Source organism: Uranotaenia lowii, chromosome 1 (genome assembly GCF_029784155.1).
Source record: "Uranotaenia lowii strain MFRU-FL chromosome 1, ASM2978415v1, whole genome shotgun sequence".
NCBI lineage: Eukaryota > Metazoa > Arthropoda > Insecta > Diptera > Culicidae > Uranotaenia > Uranotaenia lowii.
In genome coordinates this window covers 3,690,409-3,707,327 of record NC_073691.1, presented here as the reverse complement: position 1 = coordinate 3,707,327, position 16,919 = coordinate 3,690,409, and the positions used below count along the sequence as shown (strand labels likewise).

The following is a 16,919-nucleotide window of genomic DNA, read 5'->3' as shown; positions in this document are numbered from 1 at the left end:
GCACCGATATGTAGCGAAACGAAAATACATCCGCACTTGCCAAGCGACTGGGATGGAATGAGGATCTATCGTTTATAGGCAATTTTAAAAATGTTTGAGATGAGAAGTTTTTTTTCATGCAATGTTTTACCTAATTTGTGGTCGCCCCTTCATTTTAACGCCAAAAAATGGCCCCAAAACAAAAAGCTGAACAGCAGAATATCCGAAGCACAACAAAACCACAAACAAAAATCGTTGCAATCATCACTTTTTTCCATCGCGAGCAATCCCTTTTTTGCTGGACGAGGACAAGGTGAAAACTTTTCAAATTATCTGGAAAATCGATGTGAATCATAATCGTTTTCTGGATCGGATCGTTCCAATCGTAAAATGGAAGGAGGCGATAAACTGCTGATGGCGGCCGGAGTGACCGCGGCCGTGTTTGTGGGAGCTTTTGTTTTCTGGGGCCCTTCAGGTGAGTTTTTCTGTGCAGCGCTCTTGAAAATGGAGAAAAATCGATAATCAATTCTTTTGGGTGGGAAATGGTAATTTTGGCTTGTTTTCGAGTAGAGTTGATTGTGATTTTGATTTTTTGACATCGTTTTGTAGGTTCTTCGAGATTACGTCAACGGCGAGGTCAGATTGCTGGATTGCATAACTTTGGAAAGACATGTTTCCTAAACACATTGCTACAGGCTTTAGCTGCCTGTCCACAGTTTATTGCTTGGCTACAGCTCCATAATGCTAAAGATAAGAAAAGTCTGGTCAGTTCGCTGCAGAACGTTTTGGAAGTGGTTAATGGAACCCATCCCACTCTGAGGGGTGATCCATACTCACCGGGAGCCGTTATTCGGGCTCTGAACACACTGGGTTGGGTCATTCCACCGGATGAACACGACCCGCACGAGCTGCTTCATGTGCTGCTGAATTCTCTCGAAGAGGAAGCCACAAAGCCGAAGAAAATCGGTTGCCTTTCGGATGCCCTTGGAGAAGAGGAATTACGGGCCATGATGCCCCCGGCACGGCCATCCAGCGCAATGCTGTCCGATTTTTGCAATACCGACTACGACGAGTCTACTGGTCTCACCCGCTATGCACGATCCGAAGCCCACACTCCGGATTCACCGCATTCGACCTGCACGGAAACGGATGCGAGTGACTCGATGGCAGTGCAGGACGGATCGATGCTGCTCGATTGCGCCGGATCGCCACCGTCGATTGTTTCCACCTTCTCGGGCAGGCCCAGCCGGCCACGGTCCATCCTGGCCTCCGATATGGTCCAGAATGGCGGCGGAAATGCGCTGAACAAACGCAACTCCGGATCTTGTCGGTCGTTGGAACGGATCAACCGTGGTCCGGGTCGCGTCTCCGTGTGGGGTGACCGACAGCAAATCCAGGTACCGCATCCCTTCCGCGGTGGTCTCAGCAGTCAACTTTGCTGCTCCGGATGCGGCTACAAATCCGTCGTTCGATACGACAAGTTCGATAACATTACACTGGCACTACCGGAAATTAAAAATCCCGGCATCTCCATTGGGAGTCTCTTGACCGAGTTCATTCAACCGGAAACCCTCAACGGAGTCCAGTGCGACGCTTGTAACGAAACCACCACCCATACGAAGACACTCACTTTCAGCAAGCTGCCCGCTTGTCTGTGCATTCACATCGCCCGGACCACTTGGTTACCAACTGGTAAACATATATCGTTATTTATTTATTATTAATTTTAATATATTTAATTCCGCTTAAAACCAGGTCACGCGTACAAGCGGCAGGACTTTGTCCACTTTCCAGAAACCCTGTCGATGGCACCGTACAGCTTTGTGCAGCCCAGTCTGAATAGTGCCATGAGCACTCCGTGGGGCTCGACTATGTCGCTCTACTCGGCCAGCATCGGGGCGGGGGCCTACGAGAGTGGAAACTACATGGGCGTCGGCGGCGGTGGTACCGAGCAAAACACTCCGGTCGGTTCGGTTGGATCGGCTTTCAACTTTGGATCGTACACCTTTGGGGCGATGTTCCCCAAGAATCTGTACCGTTTGCTGGCCGTTATTGTGCACTCTGGCGAAGCCAACTCGGGGCACTTTGTCACGTACCGACGCGGGGCACTGAGGAATTCGCACAAGTAAGTGACCTTTTTTTTCTTTTTGCAAATAATGTAAGGAATGGTAAACGACCTCGGTCCTTAGGTATTCTAATTTGGGTCTATGAGTATAATGGGTTGATATACATACCTGCAGCGTGAAAGAGATACATGGCGTCGTAAACTGCCGGAAATTTTGGTCGTTTGACTATCAAATCATCGTTCTCGTTCAATATTCACACATAGAAAAATAAGCTTGCTATGAACGTCCTGGTGGTTTTTGGGATCCAAAATAGTAACATCACGACGGCCTTCTTGCGAGAAAGTGGGTTGGCCGTGGACCTTGCCGTGACTGCAAAAAAAAATCTAGCAACGAATAATGAATAAGAAATTCCGGATGCAAATCGGCAAAGACCCACGCGACGAAAAGGGGTTAGCGATTGGAAACTTGAGACACGGAACTGGCGGTCTCATGGGCTGTACCCGCATGCAATCCAATGAATTGACGAGTTGCAAATTCGACATCGTTGCACTGCAGGAGGTCAACAGTACTCACGTTCCGAGATGGTCATACCATCTGCCAAAGCTGCGGCACCACGCAGGAGCTCGGAACAGTTTTCATAGTGATGAGTGATGAGGGTGACGACAAAGACGAGTTCTACGCGTAGCTGGAACTTGGATACGTCCGCTGCCTAAAACATGATCAGAAAATGACAAGGAATTCAAACCGGGAATAGGAAGCTTCAGCGTGCACCGGCTGGCGAAAACGGCCTCAGACTGACAGATTTCGCCGCCTTCAGACGAATGGGCCGTAAGTAGCCGTACTTTCTTCCAACACCGCCTTCCACACAAGTACATCTGGAGATCACTGTATCAAACGCAATCACAGATCGACTACGTTTTGAAAGACAGACGGCTCTTCTCGGAAATCATCGACGTCAGATTCAGTCCACGCGCCACCATCGAGTCAGACGCAGACCACTATCTGGTGATGGTGAAGGTGCGCCCAACATAAGAGAACGGACGCCACCCTCGGATAAGCCCCGCACGACTGACGCAACCTGAAGTTGCAGCAGACTACGAACTCGACAGAACGACTGTCCGAATTTTCTAGGAAAGAAAGCGCCGGTTGTCGATGGTTTTCGACACTGGGTGAGGTCCACTAACAAAAGTTAGTTCTGAGCCGTGATTGTTAAGAAAAAATCTTTCACCTGAAGACTCCTCCAGCGACTCAAAATTCACATTTCTGCCCGTCGTGTGTCGATCTCAACTCAATTCGATTGATTCCCGACTAAGACGTCAGGTTACACTGATTCAGCTGACTCACTTGTCCGTACGTCTTGCTATACCTCGGAATACCCTTCTCGCTACGAGATTCACTATGAAAAAGGTCATGTGAGGCGTTTGGAGTCAAACCAAGGGGGTCAAAGTGCAAAGTTTTTAATTTACAGTTTGCGATCTGGCGCAATTTCGAATTCATGTGTGACCCCATTGCCCATTTAGTATTGAAGAATCTGAAATATTGTTTTTCATCCACACAGATGGTACTACACCTCGGATACCGTGGTGCGGGAGGTCACGATCGAGGAGGTCCTGAGCACCCCGGCCTACATGCTGTTCTACGATCGGGGCCCATCTTCCTCCAAGTATCAGCAAGGAGGAGCTGGTGGCGGAGCAGGATCCGCGGCCGGTGGAATGGGCAGCAGCACCTCCCATACCGGCGGGGGTGCCGTGTCTTAACTCTAATTGGGTAAGTATTTTCAGCAGATTATTATCTTTAAATTTACCTATACCTACATATTTGTAAGAAGAAAAACAAAACGAAAACCATAGTCGTTTAAGGCAGAGAAACTGATAACTGATGTTCGCTTAGATGCGTAAAAAAGCAGGATTTGTGAAACTCTCTCTTCAAGTTGGAAGAGATATTTGATCGGAGTGATGAATAAATCGGTAAATTTTGTAATGCCAAACAATAAACAAGTTCTAAAAAGAATATAAAATCAAACCCGAAGACAAAAAGTCAACTCAATAATGTTGCATACGATATTGGCTACTGCTAAATTTTATCGAATCCACCGGTTGATAAACTCAAAAAAAAAAAAAGAAAATCAAAGAAGGTCTTAAAATAGTTGTCAGCTAAAGCAAAATCATTAACTTGCAAATTTATAAATTTTCTTTATCTGCATTTCTTCGTAAAATGCATTTACTTGTTCCAGTAGAGTAGCTCAGCATTTTTCCGTTAGTTCGGTTTGATAGCGCGACCCTCATTTATATGTCGATAGTAATAACTCAAGGATAAAACGATTTCATGACATGGTAAATGCATTTTTTTTTGTTCAATTTGAATTAATAAAAATAAATCTAGTATTAAAAGTTCGATTTGGCAGGAATAACCTGCTCAGGCTACTTTAAGTTTACTCAGGAGGTAGCATTTGACTTGACTGTTCTGATGATATTCTTTTGTTTTCCTCTATTTTCCAAAAGCTTGCCCAAATTCCTTAAAAAGGGTTCCAGTTTGACCGGTGGAAGAGTTAATTCGAAAATAACTCTTTCTGCTTAAAAAAAATGACGCACAGAATTCGGTGCTTTTTATAGAAGCATCTTAAATATTCCTCATTTTTTCGATGCAAAATTATTTAAACTTCTGTATTCGAAGTTAGACCTATTGGGATCTCTACTTTTTCCTTAGACATTTAGAAGTTTTTCTATCCCTCGGATAATTAATTTCAAAATTTAATTTTAACATAACTGTTACTCAAACCTACATTACCTCTATTGTGCTAAATTTCTCTCAGCGATAAGTTGCAAACACCAAATAATAGATTGTATTAATCACTAACTACTAGCGCTTAGTTGGTTTAGGTTGCTGCAAGCAATAAGTAATAATTTGTTGACATAAAAAACTCAATTCGATGCGATATCGAAACACTAACTTAAATCAAGTATCAGAAGAATTAATTCGTAAACGCAAAAAAAAAAACCAAAAGGAAAGAAACTAACGAACAAAAAAAAAACTTAAAAAGATTATACGCAAAAATTCGAGAATTTATTAACTGTTGAAAAACCTTAATTTAGGGACTTGTTACGATGATATTCCATTACATTTATTTAGAGCGTAAGTGTTTAGGGACGGAAGATATTGATTGATTGAGTGAGCCAATTTCGGAAATTGAACAACCAAACACAAAACCAAAAGTAGGAAGCAAAATTCTTCTGTAAATAATGTCTAAATTAGGCTTCGGTTTTCGTTATCAAGCTTTTCGCCATGAGATGGATGCTAGTTTTACAACGTTAACAAATCGATTTTATTTTTAACATTTAGTGCCTGGTTGGAAATTGATCTTGACATTCAAATTTCTGGACAGATTTTTTTTTTTGTAAATCAGCTTTGAACGGCTTTTCGAAGAAGTTGGGAAACTTTGCTTCAATGTTCGTTCCAAATATTGATAATACGTTTATGGAGGGCTAATTTTCTTTACTTTGAATCTAGATTCTGAGTTCCGGAATGAAATTTTCAATTCTGATTACTGAATCCAAATTCTGAGTTTAAAGGCAATTTTTGACCATTTTCATAATTTTGTTATTTTGACGATTTGAACAATTTTAAGAAGTTGACAATTTTGAGAATATTATATGCTAGTTTAATGGCATTGCGGTGAACGTTATGATGAAGAATTCTTGATAGCAGAATTAAAGATCGGAAAAAATGACGGATAGATAAAGCATACGCTTAATAGAAGAAAATTTACAGGTGTTGAAAATTGAGCCAAGAGCATATTTTTATGGGAAGTTTCGAAGGTGCGTTCTAGGCCCTTTGTCCCACATCATTTGAACGGCTGAGAGAAGTAATAGCGAGAGGCGCAATTACGTTCACCCATACATCCAACCCGATGGATTGGTGAAGCACGTGCTTCCCAATCGGTCAAAAAGTCTAGAATGCATAGCTCTGGTGAAGCTTTCCTATTGCTGAGCCAGTTCAACCGATGTGTTGTCTGTTTTTCGGATTCCGTTTTTATCGGCAGCGCTACTTATTGTTTTCACGCTTGCTATTACTTCTCTCAGCCATTCAATTGATGCGGGACAAAGGGCCTAGAACGCACCTTTGAAACTCATCATAACGTTCACCGCAATGCCATTAAACTAGCATATAGTAATAAACCAACGGTGACTATTCGTTATAAAAATTTGAGAATATGTAATTACAATTTTAACAATTTAGAAAATTTCAACAACTTTATGAATTTTGATAATTTTTAAAGTTTAAATTTTCGAAAGTGATGGATAGTTTTAGAGAAACATGAGATATCAAAGAACGAAACACTCAGAGAAAACTTAGTGTTTGAAATAAAACTAAATTGATTTTGATGAAAAAAATATTCAATTGAAACAAACTCATTTTAATTTAAAACAATGTATTATGAGTTTGATTCTAAAGAAATTTTTTGAAACAAAGGATTTATTCTTAGAATTTAATAAAAACTTTGAATCGAAAAATTTGTTTTAATTTCAGAGGTGAAAAGTCTTTGAAGTAAAGGAAAAAAGATTAGAAACAAAGCAATTTTTATTTTGCCCAGAATCATAGAAATCGTTTGTGAAATATTCTATTAACTGATTTATAAATATTCTAAGTACTCAAATAAGATAATTAACTCAATAGAGGATCTCAGATAAAACAGCTTTCAGTAGACTCCACTTTTGCCCGTGCCTAAGTTTCAACTGAAACTGTTTATTTTTAAACAGAGCGATCAACACTCTCTCTCTCATGCGTTAGAGTGTTTGGTGACTAAAAAAAGAAAAATTCCTTTGTCCTAAAAACTTTTTTCGCTGCGTGAAGAACATAAGCCGTACATATTGTCGTAAATCCAGGATATTCCATCGTCAGTATTTACCGTCTTCTCTAGGCTGTTGATGTTCGCACTAAATTAAGAATGACCTTTCCGCACAAGCGCTGTTCTTTTTAAAGGAAACTTGTCCGCGCATTTCGCTCGAATGTGTTACAATCAAAGTTGTCCGTGATATCCGATTATCTCATTTTCTCTGTCCGTCAGATGGTTCCTGACCAGAATCATAATCCATAAACTTTTGGCTTTGCTCTTTTTACTGCCTAATCTGTATCCTACACATATCACGAAATTTTCGAAAAAGATACAGCAGCTCACTGACAAGACTTGAACCCGCAATTTCCGCTCCGTGCAACGAAGCGTTAGCCAGTTACACCACGGTGAACGTGACGTAACAGGCTCCAGTATGTATTCGTACTAGTCGAGCTTCATCGGTCGACTGCTGGATCTTCTATCGATACACTCCAGGGGCCGGTGAAAATAAAAAATTTCTCTCGAACGAATATGACCTTTTTTTGGCTTTCTTACAGAAAGGCATAGGGAACGGTCAGTTGGGGATATCATTAATTAATGGTCCAAGACCCCACTTTATAGGTATCAATCGACTCAGCTCGACGAGTTACGATGATGTCCGTTTATTTGTATGTTCCATAAAAACGTTCTTAACACATTAACTCCTATTCTAGGTTTCACGATTTTGATGAATTTAGTATCGAAAAATTGGTTTTTTTTTCCTGTAGGTCGTATCTCAAAACCAAAAAAAAAAACAAAATTGTTTAAAAAAATTCTATTCCATAGAACATATCATGCTTACGTTGGCTCCAAAAAAGGTAGCCATTAGCTCAGGCAGCAGTAACCAGCAATCGCTAAATTAATTACAAAGGCGATCGAAAATTTGACAAAAATTTCATAAAACAGCAGAGAATCGATCCCACGCCATCTAGCATGAAAGTTTAGGAGGTTAACCCCTTGACCACTTGTTAGTGAGCGTCGAGAAATGTGGCTCTCAAACTTTAACAGTTTGAATTATTTGGATTATAAATGAACTCGTTGAATATAAGTTCGTTTATCCTCCAAAAAACGTACTGGGCACCTTTTTTTATATTGAGTTTAGTAATTTTTGCTATCGATTTTCTTTAATCATAATCTTTTTTATCTTTTTATTTAATCTTAATAATATATAATTCAGAAATAAGGAATCCATTATTGTGTCATTTATTTTCAAAGATAATTGACACTCTGTAAGAAAGCCTCCAATCCACTGATAAGTGTATTAAATCGGGTTTTGTTTTGGTCATCGCTCAACATGTTCACTTCAGCAATGGTATCTAATGCAGTTCCTTACTACTCATTTTCATCACATTCACAAAAATCAGGCTCATTTTCAAAAATCAGGGCAATACAAATGTCTTATCAGCCTTTCAGACTGAGCCTTGAAAAATCAGGCAAATCCTGAAAAATCAGGCATATTGGTATCTCTGCTCCATGTATGTATATCTTGCCTGCAAGGGTTCTTTGACCACTATCAGTGATGCCACATTTTGATCTATCTATCTATCTAAGGGTCCGGCGCCGATTGATCGACGCTTAGGGCTGAGATAAAAGATCTCCCCTGCTGGCGATCCGGAGCCAGCGTCTTCACTTGCTGCCAGCCAAGGTTCTGCCTCTCCTTCGATGCCGATCTGGATTCCAGTCGAGCGCCTCTCTGCAAATCTGGGTTTCATCTCTTCGCGGAGTGTGCCCAATCCATCTCCACTTACGTTCCCGAATCTCGATTTATAGCGCCTTTTGATGACACCGGCGATGAAGTTTCACGTTTGAGATCCAGTTGCCAGGCCACCAAGCGCGGATGATGTTCCGCAGGCAGCGGTTCACAAAAACTTGTAGTTTTCGCGTCGTCACCGCATATGTGCACCAAGTTTCCCTCAACCAGTACAGAAACACGGATTTGACGTTTGAGTTGAAGATTCGGATTTCAGTTCTTAAAGAGATCTGGCGTGAGCTCCAGATGTTTTGGAGACTCGTAAACGTAAATCGGGTTTTTCCGATCCGGGTTTCGTGGAACGATTTTCTGTGTTGATTTTCATCGACTTGGTCGTTCCTTGTTGATTTTCTCCTCCCGATTTTCAGTCATTGTTAACTCCAGCAATCATTCGCTTCGCAACTGAATCCATTCGTTCGCGAGTTGATTCGGCGCGAGTTGATGACGATGCTGTTGATTAATGCCCAGACTCAGACGCTTAACAAAGAATGCCATTAGGAGGACAAGTCGCGAGATAAAAACTAAGAACCTTATTTGATAAACAATTTACACAACTTATAACAAATGTGTCGGCTAGCGGGTTCAGAAGTGCTGAAACTCCCTTCTATATGTCTCAGGGTTGGCTTAAGCTACTGGTCGATTCGACTAGCCAAGAAAACACTTTAATTTGCATAGAACCCTCCCACGTTTGAATTTGGGTCTTGTGCACACTCGGGATTCTGTCCCACTCCTTATTGCCACCTCCTATTCCTCGTTTCTTACTGCAATGGCACACCTGGTGGGTTGCTGGAATGGCGACACCCCTCCTCCGTCGAACCGGCTTCATCTGCGGCATTGGTGGTCGTCGGGTTCAGATGCGTTCCGACACCGTACTGGGATGACTGTGGGTTGATTGTAGATTGTGGTTCGGGGACAGGTCGATCTATGGCTGAGGTTGATTGTAGACAGTTCACGGTCGATGGCCAGACCTCGGAGCGACACAACTTCAATTTAAGGTAAAACCTCGGGGTCCTATGGGAAATCAGGATAGGGTTTAGAATCACGTTGAGACCGGTGGTATCTGCTGCTACGGGATATGGGCTTTAGGATTACCTGGATATCCAGGGAATTCGACACTTGCGGATTCCAGTTATTTCACTAACGGCACTTTACTATTAGACACGTTTTCTGTGTTGTGCTACATGTGGCTATTACTAGTGAAATGGCCGATCGTTGACCCCGTAGCCAAATAGAATGACCTATGACCGTTTTCAGCCCCATCCGTCGTTTCGCATCGCTTCTTCGCCACATCCTCATCATCATTTCGCCTTACCTCTTTACCCAAGTTGAACATCTGGTAGTAGGGTTTCCCAAGCGTTGCTGCGCAGATTGGTGCGTAGGAGTTCTGAGGTGGACACTTGTTACAAACTTTGAGGAAAATAGGTCAATATTGGCATAGATTTGGTTATTCGGCTCCTCTTGCGTTCCGAGAATTAAATCGTTTTGATTCATAAAACATTTGTTGCAAAGCATCGTCGAATAAATCGACGCCGTCTACGCGCAATGTCTTCATTAAGATCAAATGTTGATTGTATGATGGTTACCTATCGATGGTAACTCAGAAAATAACTGATCGCTAAAGAGGGAAAAAAGAACAAACTAGGTACGCGTCGTTCGAAGCTGAAAAGCGTCGTTTGTAAAGAAAACAGACTTTATATGTTGAGGAGTTAAATCGTTGGTGACTAGGATGGAGGTAGAAAATCATTCTGAACGAAATTAGATCAACTTTCAGCCAGGTGTTAAACTGCTTCAAGGAACGATACCTAAAATTTGACCTTTGCTTTTTGCTTGGGTACCTAATGATATATTTTTTTCCAAACATTTGTTTTGCTTCGCCATTCAAGTTGTTAGTTGTGAGAAATATTTTTGGTGGTAAGCCTTAAGCGTCACCATGAAAGTAAACTAACAGAACTGTTCTGTAACTCATGATTTTTAGGTGTCCTATAGAAGTGTCCCGTCGTGTGTGCTTACTACAAAATGAGTAAATAAATGTTGTTGAAACCTTAGACAAATAAGAACGCACCTCGTAATTTCGATGACAGATCCTTTCTAAAAATGTGCAGTAGGTTTTTTGGAGTCTTCTTTCTTTATAAGAAAAAAAAAATAAGAACAAATCAATCGTTAACGGTTTTTATATATAGTAAGATATATTTTTGCGATAAAGCGGAGCTAAAATTTACACTAAACTTTGTTTTGTTAAAGAATAAAACGAACAGCTCTTATTACTTTACATATTAAATTCGCCGAATTCTTTAACCGAACCGCTCAATAACATTGTTTTTGAATATGTATTTTTTGCTTTCCTTCCGGCCTTTTTTTTAATTATATTTATACAACATTGGGAGCTGAAAAAATGATTCAATGCTTTTTAACGACTTGATTCGAACGTGTTTATTTTTTTTGCAAAAGTTTTCCTTTTTATTCCCGATTTTTCACCATACACAACACTACACCGATTTTGTGGAAGGAAATTTAACGTTTTTTTTCCTCTTACGAATTGTTTTGCAGACCTACAGCCAGAAACGCTTCAAATCGGAAGCCATCGAAACATAATACAATACAGTACTAATAGCCATAGGGGTATGCAATCGGAGAAAATTTTAAATGTTTCTGTTATTTTTCGCTACCTATAAACAAGTGGGTGGCCACCTAAATCTACGGCGACTGCGGTGGTTCCCGGCTGAAGTAGGGTGCCGTGTCCTGTACCAGCAAGGTATGGCACACGTCGCAAACGCGAGCTGTCCGGCGATTGGGCCCCGTTGGAACCGTTTTGCACAGGCACTGCTGACAGTAGATAGTGCCACAGTGACGGCAGTGCAGCTTCCTCCTCGTGACGGTAAACTCCTTTCGACAGTTCGGGCACTGATCGATGTCCTCTTCGTCCTGCCAGCGCACCTGAGTATCGGCCGACCGGATCTTTTCCAGCTGCATCTGCAGCGATTGCGATAGCTTGACGAAATCCTTTTGAACTGCCTCGTTATTGGCCAGGTCCTCCTGCAGTACGCTCATCTTATTCTTCAGGTCCACGTTCTGCTTGTCCAGCTTCTCGTTGGTAGCCTGCAGTTCTATCGTTTGCATCCGTAACTCCGAAATTTGCCTTTTAGACTCCGCATCAGCTTTCTCCAAGTCCTCCTTGTGGGCGGCTAACCGTTGATAGTGTTGATACTGTTGCCTCAGCTGCTCATCCAATTGACTAATCTTATTGGAATATTCACGCTCCGCTCGCCGGAATTCACGCTCCCGGCTGTGTTGTTGATCCCGCAAAAGCGTGACCTCGTCCTGCATGCTCAAACTTTTCCGTTCGGAAAATTCACAGCCCGACTTTGCCACGATCAGGTTTTCGTGCAGCGTCAGCACCAGCTCGTGCAGTTCGTCGATACTCTGCGGCAGGTTGATTTCCTGATCCTTGAGCATGTCCGAGCTGTCCAGGTACCGGCCGGACAGGAACTCGTTGTCCTTCTGGAGCACCTCCAGGTGTCGGTAGACCTACGAAAATAGAGAGATAAGGGTTGAATTTTTGCTTTCGAGGGTAAACTTACCTAAACTATTTTTTCTGGGATTTTCATCCCGTAGGATGATTAATCCCTTTTACCTAAACTATGTCGTCAGCCGTCAAATAGTTTGTAAGGCAGTTGGGAACGTATTGTATCATTAGAATTTTGGTCGTTAAGGCAGTATAATGTTAAATTTGCTTGCTTCACATTTGGGAGGTATTGTAGCAACATTTACCATCCTCGAGGGACCCGATAATCTTCACCATCATCATCCTCTACGAACTGTCCAAAAAGGTTTAAGCTGGTTTAGCGAGCCATCGTCAAAATCAGGCCCTTTGGTAACTTTTATCGAGACATTCATTTCAGGAAAATTAACCAATCGACGCCAACCTTTTATTTAGGCAGAAAGCGTGTTGTTTAGTTAACCAAGATCCGAGAATGAGATTAACCAAGCCAGTATGATGCTTTCTTGAACCCGAATTCCTCAACGAAATTATCGACTCGAAGTCTTGAAGGAGGGGGGATTGGTATTTCTAGCTCGGCTTGACCCCGCTGAGAACGCTTCTCTCAAAACATCCAAAATTCTTCAAAATATTATCGACTCTACAAAGGTCTTAAGTTCGTCGGTAAAGATTCAGTTCTCTTGAAATCCTATCCAATACACGGGTAACAAACTCACACCGAATCGTTACAAATGACCTTTTTTTAAAGAAACCATGTTGAGTGAGTGAAACCTGTTTTCCTGTATTGGATTCAATTGTGAATAAATTTATAGGTAATTCTTCGATATGTTTTGGCAAGGCTGACGGAGTTGTCCGCTTTTCATGATTTTCAGCCAAATTATCGGGCTGTTTCTCGTACTCTAGTATCTACTCTGGTTTTTCACTTGTGCTCTAAATCTTTCACCCTTCGTGAAATAGATTTTAATAAAGCATTTTAAACTCTACTACATCTGAGAATTTCCATGTCCGGTCAATATGGGTAAATGATCGTTTGACTTTCAGGGAATGAAATTTCTGGTGACATATTTCACCATTCGGATAGCTTCATGTCCTCGCCAAGAGGAACAATCAAACAGCGTCGATCTTCACATATGAACACAAAATAATACTTTTATCATCCAAGTCAGTCTTAATTTTACAGAAATTGAACTAAGAAAAAAAATCCTGAAAAAACTATCAGTAACACACAATCAGTCTCAGTCGAGAGTACAAGGTCTCACATCTATCCCAAAATCTTCCTATACCTAACAAAGAAACCCTTCTTGGCACTACTAGCGCATTCAGCAATTTCGCCGCGTTGCTTCTGCAACTGCCCCATTACCTGTTCGCGCTCCTCGGTCAGCTTCTGCAGCTCGTCGTTGACGCTCTGCTTCAGCTGCCCGTAGCCTTTGCGCAGCTTGGCCAGTTCCGCTTCCGCCTTGATGCTCTGCTCGTTCAGCCGCTGCACTTCCGCCTTGTGATCTTCACGCTTCTGCTGCCACTGCGACTCCAAATCGGCTCGCATCGCACCCTCCTTGACCAGCTCCTCTCTCATTCGATCGATACTTTTCTCCATCTGCTGGGAGCGTTGCTTTTCGGTTGCCGTCTGTTGCTGACTTTGGACTAGGGTTGTTTCCAATTCGGAACATTTTCTACAGTTTGGCAGCGGGGCCTGACCGTCCAGTTCCGACTTTGGAGGTTCTTCTGTGGTTGTGGTGGAGACACTATTGACGGGTGACTGTTCGGGGACCGGTTCTTTCTTGGCAGCCTCTTTAAGCATGCCAACGAGAGCCGATTCCGGGGCCTTGCGATTGTCGGTACCACGGTTTTTCTCCATCTCCTCGTAAGCTTGACGCAACTTTTCCTTAAGCGTTTTGATTTCTTCCTCCAGAGGAACCACTAAGGAGCGAAGGACTTCCGCATCCTCCTGAGCCTGTTGGATAGATGGATACTTTTTAGTGAAGTTGGATTGATAATTTTCTTAAAAAAACGAATTGACACAAACATCCAAAATGTTTTTGGTCTGTTTGATCTGAAGAGTAGTTAGATAAGATGTGAAAAAATATACCAGTTCTACAAATTTTTCTTATTTTTTACAGAAAATATCCAAGATGCTACTAAACAGTCAACAGAAAACAAAATAAAATTTTGGCCGGTACGTACATATTTGTTTACCTTCCGCATGGAATCCTCGAGATTGTCGTGGCTGCTTGAGTCTGCGGCCCCAAGTTTGCGGATAATCTTTTTGGCCTGGTTCAGTACCGGTGCCAACGTAGGGGTGTCCTAAAAAGAGAAACGTCTCATTAAGCAATCCTTCTATAAAGGAAAATTTAAACTTAAAACAAACCTGCTGATGTGCGGCAACGAGGGCTTCCTTCAGCTCCTGTTGTCCCACCCGTAACTTTTCGTTCTCCTCGGCCAACCGGCGAATTTCCGCATGGCTAAAGGTGGACTCTTCGACCGTTTCCTGCACCAGCTGCTGCAGCGTGAGGATTTCCTCCTGAGCCCGGCGGTTCTGATCCTCCAAGTCTTTGTCCTTGTTGTACTCGATCACCGTGAGTTGCGATTTGGCTTCGTCCAGCTCCTTGCGGATGACGGCGGCGTCCCGCGCGAATCGTTTGCACTCCGCTGAAAAAGGAAGAAGCACAAGCTTTTTAAGTAAGGTTTTCTAATTCTATTGCAAAGATTTAAATTTTTTAACTATGATGTCCTAGAACTCGATTTGTTTTCCAACACAGAAGTGTGAGTCAGCCTTCCCGAAGTTCTGATTCTTATCTTAAAATAATTTCTTCTGAAATTATAGTTCCTCATTCCAGAAGTCTAAAAAATCTAATTATTTTTAGTACCATAGCTGCTTAAGTCATGATTAGTTTCCAATTTCCAGTACCTTTTCTGAGGATATTTAAGATTTCCATCCTAAATTTTGATTTCAATGAATTCTGATTTTGCCAACCTTTATTTGAGGTCCTTTTTATACGAAGGGATTAATTTTGGGCTTTCATACCTTCTTTGGCCAGATAGAGTTCCTTCATCTTGGCCCGCTGCTGGTTGAACTCGTCCCGGGTACGTTTTAGTTCAGCATGCAAGTTCCGAACCTGCTGTGAGTCCACCTCGATGGAGCTCGTTGTTGTCCGGGTTGTATCCGCTGACATAACATCGTTACCCAGATTTTTGTCCATTTCTTGCTGTTGTTGTTTTTGCACCTCTGTCGGATTTCCCGTCGGTTCCAACATTTTTACTACACCCTCTTCTTTTAACCCTCACAAGCTCTATAACTGTAAACGAAAAAAATACGTTAGCAAGTGTTTAGAAATCAACCAACTTTCGCCATTAACAATCAACCTTCCGGAAGTGTCAAGGCATCCTCCGAACAAAATGCAGTCGCAAAATATCTTTCTTACCTCTGTTTAAGCAAATTCTGGCTGTTGATTAGTTCATTGCTTGCCAAAACTATAGCAATGGCGTTCCGCAGTTCCTAATAACACTAAACATACGACAAACATCCAAGCAAATGAGGATTTTTCACAAACGATTGCAAATTTTTACATGGAAAATTTTTATAACTTGCTTGCTGCATACATGTAGCAGCCAGCCAGGTATAAAGAAAAGAAAAGAAACTGTGGATGGCAATATTTTGATTTTCCCTTTTGACAGCGCGATTCAAAAATGTGTCGCTTCGCCCCGCCCCACTAGCTACACTGAACTAAATTTGGCTATAAGAGCTTCGTTCAATCGTTGGTAAAAATCGGTTTCAACTGGATTATGTCAACTTACTTATTATCCCTTTCATTGAAATTTGGATTTCGTGCAATGTTTTGCAGTCGCAGTAATCCGCACAAAGGTTAGCTGAAAAGGGGTTTTGCGTGCAGAACTCCGACAGATTTTACACTGATTTGACAGGTCGCACGAATGTACAAGTTCGCACAAATGCCGCAGTCATGAGTGCGCAGTCCAATTTAGTGCGCTGCGATTAATAACTTACTTAATGATCCCGCGCCGATCCTCCGGTGCATAGGGCCGTGGTAAAAGACCTCCACTGTTGACGATCCGGAGCCAGCGTCTTCACTCGGTCCCAGTCAAGATTCTCGTCGACAGTTCGGATTTCAGCGGCTAGGCTTCGCCGCCACAAGTTTCTGGGTCTGCCTCTTCAAAACAAAACAAGTCACACGAACGCAACCAATTTGCAAGCTTGTGGGGAATCGTGGGTCACATTCGTAGATTATCTTGGGCCACCTATGTATATTTTTATGTTTTTATACACATTCAGAACTTAAAATAAGTTTCCCCTCTCTGTTAAGTTTTCTTATGGCAAATGAAGAGCTATGAATAATATTTTGTCCATCCTAAGGAATTTTGCAAGAACGTTCGCGAGCCAGGTTTTTGAATGTACTCGATCATTTACATCTCTCATTTTCATATGTCATCTGAAATTCCTTTTAAATAACAAAATGAATTTTAAAATCACAGTTTTGGGTCAACTCATAAACTTTGCATGTCATTTGGTTAATTTGAATTGCCTACGATTCCCCACCATTTTTCTAAATGCTTAATGATACCCTAAAAATGTAGAAAACCATGCATACCATTATTTATTTTCATTCTATCTTTTATAATAAAGATGTTATGGAACAAAGAAAAAAGTATCCCATGACTCCCCACTCTCCCATACATATAATATATACATATAACCAAATAAATACCAAATTGCATTTTTTCACTTTTGTTGATTTATGTCATTTT

The 16,919-nt window shown here is 41.8% G+C and overlaps 2 protein-coding genes across 4 annotated transcripts; one reads left to right on the top strand and one right to left on the bottom strand.

The window, feature by feature from the left end:
- The first annotated feature begins 231 nt into the window (after nucleotides 1–231).
- On the top strand, nucleotides 232–4,168 carry LOC129738475 (ubiquitin carboxyl-terminal hydrolase 30 homolog). Its single transcript, XM_055729691.1, has 4 exons — nucleotides 232–454; nucleotides 589–1,671; nucleotides 1,735–2,104; nucleotides 3,604–4,168. The coding sequence occupies exons 1-4, from the start codon at nucleotides 370–372 to the stop codon at nucleotides 3,800–3,802; spliced, it is 1,737 nt and encodes a 578-aa protein (XP_055585666.1). The 5' UTR covers nucleotides 232–369; the 3' UTR covers nucleotides 3,803–4,168.
- A 6,657-nt stretch (nucleotides 4,169–10,825) lies between these two features.
- LOC129738471 (rab GTPase-binding effector protein 1) lies at nucleotides 10,826–15,790 on the bottom strand. Of its 3 annotated transcripts, none has more exons than XM_055729684.1 (6): nucleotides 15,581–15,790; nucleotides 15,184–15,454; nucleotides 14,527–14,807; nucleotides 14,343–14,462; nucleotides 13,522–14,112; nucleotides 10,826–12,190 (listed from the first exon to the last, which is right to left on the bottom strand). In XM_055729684.1, exons 2-6 carry the CDS (start codon nucleotides 15,410–15,412, stop codon nucleotides 11,360–11,362), a joined length of 2,052 nt encoding a protein of 683 aa, XP_055585659.1. In that variant the 5' UTR covers nucleotides 15,413–15,454; nucleotides 15,581–15,790; the 3' UTR covers nucleotides 10,826–11,359. The 3 variants fall into 3 exon arrangements, with proteins under 3 accessions (XP_055585659.1, XP_055585661.1, XP_055585660.1); XM_055729686.1 differs by having other exon boundaries at nucleotides 14,355–14,462; XM_055729685.1 differs by having other exon boundaries at nucleotides 15,184–15,448.
- Nucleotides 15,791–16,919: the final 1,129 nt, after the last annotated feature.